General features: G+C 44.3%; 1 protein-coding gene across 15 annotated transcripts in view; it reads right to left on the bottom strand.

Moving 5' to 3' along the window:
* Catsperd (cation channel sperm associated auxiliary subunit delta) overlaps window positions 1–4098 on the bottom strand; it is a 39106-nt gene that overhangs the window by 18329 nt on the left and 16679 nt on the right. For all 15 annotated transcript variants that reach the window (XM_031346828.1, XM_031346832.1, XM_031346834.1 and 12 more), the window contains one exon: window positions 432–515. In XM_031346828.1, the coding sequence (XP_031202688.1) occupies window positions 432–515 (84 nt within the window). The remainder of the gene's footprint in view (window positions 1–431; window positions 516–4098) is intronic.

The following is a 4098-nucleotide window of genomic DNA, read 5'->3' as shown; positions in this document are numbered from 1 at the left end:
GGGTGGATGGACAGGTGGGTGGATAGGTGTGTGGGTGGATGGACAGGCGGGTGGATAGGTGGGTGGGTGGATGGACAGGCGGGTGGATAGGTAGGTGGATGGCTAGGTGAGTAGGTGGATGGTTGTTTGGCTAGCTGGCTGAATGGCTTGATGGTTATGTGGTACATAAATTGAAGGTAAATTAAAAATAACTATCTCAGATACAGACAGCAGCACCCATGCCTAGCCTCTGTACCACCCCATCATTTGGGAAGTACAAGAAGCAGGATGGGAATTTATGGAATCTTGGCTATGTGAGACCCTATCACAAACTAAGAGAGTGATAAACAAACTAAAAAACCAAAGGAGCTCTCTGTCCCTGACGGAAACCCCGGAAACATGAGCACTGCTCCAAGTCTCTGAAGAAATTCTACATGCTGCGCAGTACTCACCAAATTATTGTCAACCATGAGTATCCCCACCTGAGACATGGAGTGTAAATGGAAGATGCCTCCTAGTGTTCCTTTTAGGTGACTCTATGAAAACAAACAAAACAAAACAGGAAATGGTGCATGCACTTGGGAGGCAGAGGCAGGCGGATTTCTAAGTTTGAGGCCAGCCAGGTCTACAGAGTGACAGGACAGCCAGGGCTACACAGAGAAACCCTGACTCAGAAAAAAAAAAAATACAGTAACATACTTACCATGTGATAAAAAAAAAAAAAACAGTATCTTGTATTTAGCCCTGAATATAACCATTCATCAGACTCAGAAAGGCAATTTTCCTGCCTTAGGAATACAGTAACCATAGCAGAAGGGGACCAAGCAAGACTGCTGTCTTCTGTGAGGCAGGGGGACACCAATGACTTGGATTGTGTGAGGCAGGGGGACACCAATGACTTGGATTCTGTGAGGCAGGGGAGCACCAATGACTTGGATTCTGTGAGGCAGGGGGTGACACCAATGACATCAATCACATGGATGAGCCAATTCTGTTTTCTGTATGTCCCTGCTTCTTTAGCCCTCAATTTTTCTAAAATATAGATATATTTTTAAAGATTTATTTATTTATGTGTCTTAAGTTTTTAAGTGCCCTATGTGTTTGTACACCTGCATGCCAGAATTAGATCCTGTTATAGATGGTTGTGAACTACCATGTGACTGCTGGAAATTGAACCTCTGGAAGAGCAGCCAGTGCTCTGAATCACTTAGACATTTCCCCAGCCCCCACCCCCTTACACACACAGGTACAATTTTTCAAAGTGGGGTTTTTCTCTGTAGCCCTGGAACTTGCTCTGTAACCAGGCTGGCCTTGAACTCAGAGATCTGCCTGCCTCTGCCTCTCAATTGCTAAGACTAAAGGTGTGCACTGCCACCACTCAGCTCTGACATAGATTTTTAAAAGATTTACTTTTTAGTCTCTATGCGTGTGTGTTTACATGTAGCTGAGTGCAGATCACATCAGAGACCAGAAGAGGGCATCAGATCCCTTGGGGCTAGAGTTAGAGGTAGTTGTGAGGTGTCTGATGAGGGTGGTAGAATCTGAACTCATTCCTCTGAAAGAAAAGGCAGTGCTCTTAACTAGTGAGCTATCTTTCTAGCCCTTTTTTGCCCAGGTTTTACCTGAGGCTGGGGCTCAGCTGGTGGAACAGTAGCCTTACATGCACAAAACACTAGGTTCCATCCCATAAACCAGGTAGAGGAGGTGGTGCTGGCCTTTCACCCCAGGACTTGGGATGGGAAGCAGGAGCATCAAGAGTTTGTAGTCTAGGGGCTGGAGAGATGGCTCAGTGATTAAAAGCACTGGCTGTTTTTCCAGAGGTTCTGAGTTCAATTCCAAGCAAACACATGGCAGCTCACACTTGTCTGAAGCTATCTCTAGGAGTTCTGATACCTTTAACAGATACATATGCAGGCAACCACCAATGCATGCAAAATAAAAAGAGACATTTTAAAAAGTTTTCAGTCTATAGTAATAAAAATTTATGAATTTGTATTACTCTTGACCACCCCCCCAAAAAAACCCCTAAACTTTTGCTGATCCTTATAGGCAAATTCATAACATACATGAGGTCACTTAAGACTTAAGGCTGCTTAGCGGGATGGTGGTAATTAACACCTTTACTCCCAGCACTTGGGAGGCAGAGGAAGGTGGATCTCTGAGTTAGAAGTCAGCCTGGTCTACAGAGTGAGTTCCAGGACAACTAGGGCTACACAGAGAAACCATGTCTCAAAAAACAAAACAAAACAAAACAAAAAAACAAAAACAAAAACAAAAACCAAAAAACAAAAAAGAAAAGAAAAACAAAACCAAACACTTAAGGCTGCTTGATGGGTGTGGCAGCACAAACATCTAATCCCAGCACTCTTAAGGCAGATGAAGGTGGATCTTTTAAGTTCAAAGTCAGCCTAGGCTACATAGTTTCAGGATCGTCAGGCTATATAGAGAGAGCCTATCTCAAAACATCTAGAACAACAAAAAAAGACTTAAGACTGTGTGGTCTGTCTGTCTGTTCTGCCTACCTTTTAGAGAACAATGATATAACAACCAACATTGCTATGCCGTAAATTTCCCATGTAACCAATTTTACATCCTAAGGTAATAAATACATAGCTGTATTTTTTCTTGATGGGGTGCCTGCATCAAAGGTGTGCACCACCATACCCAGCCATAGAACCGATTTTGTTGTTGTTGTTGTTTTGGTTTTTAAGACAGGGTTTCTCTGTGTAGCCATGGCTGTCCTGGAACTCAGTCTGTAAACCAGTCTGGCCTCCGAACTCAGAAATACGCCTGCCTCTGCCTCCCAAGTGCTGGGATTAAAGGCGTGTGTGCCACCACTGCCCGGCTCATAGAACCAATCTTAAGTATGTACTCTTCCACGCTCTGGATACAGAGTAGTGTGTGTGTGTGTGCGCGCGCGTGTGCGTGTGTGCGCATGTGTGTGCGTGTGTTATGGTGATTTTTTGCTGTAAGCAGCCAAGGTGTTGGAAGCAACCTTAACAACAAACAGCCCGCAGGTATCAGAAGTAGTCTTTGCACTGTGATGGGGGTCCTCTTAGATTCAACACAAATCAACCTGCGACTGACTGAGCAGGGCCACAGAACAGACCCAGGAGCTGAATTGCAACCTCAAGCCAGAATATCACAGAATATTTAAGTTTCAAAACTACAAACATCTGTGCCAAGTTATTGTCATATTTTCTCATCAAACAGGACTTAGGGCTGGGGCTTTCCTCACGTGGCTGACTTCCGTCAACTGATACAGAGTGTAGGCTTTATGGTCCAGTCCATCTGTCCTGTTGTGCTTAGGGACAGAAGGTGAGGAGCAGAAGCTGTTCAGATCCTGGGAAGCTCCAGCTCCGCCAGGGCCTGGGACCTTGGATTTAGTTCCCCCATGATTAAAATGGAGTCTGAAAACAAAACGGCAATACCTAGCAGTTTCTTTCGCTTGCTCCCAACAGCAGAGCCCTTGATAATGCTAATTTGCCAAAGAGTCATTTGGGGTCAGAAAAGTGACTTCTTCCTTGTAAACTATGTTAGAGTTTATAAGGAAGAGTCCCTTATCCATTGACCATGGGGCTGGTTGCCTTTAACCCCAGCACTCAGGAGGTAGAGCCAGGCAGATCTTTGTGAGTTCAAGGCCAGCCTGGGATACACAATGAGACCCTGTCTTTAAAATCAAAAACAAAATACAAAGAGACTCTTATCCCTTTCCCACACTGCTTTCTGTAGTGTTCAATAATGCAGGGCAAAGCCCCTTTTAAGAGACAGACATGGGGACAGTCAGTCAAGAAGGCACAGACATACACAACAGACTATAGATATAGACCAGTAACTACAGGCTAGACTGATAAAGATATAGGGTGAGAAGTGGAGAATTCAAATTTGTGTTTGCTGTTGTCCAAATGAATCCAAGAGGACATCAGTGTCTTCCTTTCTCAGTGGGACACCATGAACTCCGGTGCCTCTGAAGCTATCTTCTGGTTGACTTACCCAGAGGTCAGACACATGGTATGTCTGCAGCCGTTCTGGGTTACATGAGACCCTGTAGTCAAAAGCTAATTAAAATGTAGCATCTCTGTAATATAATTAATGTTTGAGTGCCACTCTTTTTTTTTT

The sequence above is a fragment of the Mastomys coucha genome, unplaced genomic scaffold, assembly GCF_008632895.1.
Source record: "Mastomys coucha isolate ucsf_1 unplaced genomic scaffold, UCSF_Mcou_1 pScaffold3, whole genome shotgun sequence".
Lineage (NCBI taxonomy): Eukaryota > Metazoa > Chordata > Mammalia > Rodentia > Muridae > Mastomys > Mastomys coucha.
The sequence above is the reverse complement of the archived record's forward strand: the minus strand, read 5'-3'. Positions and strand labels throughout refer to the sequence as shown.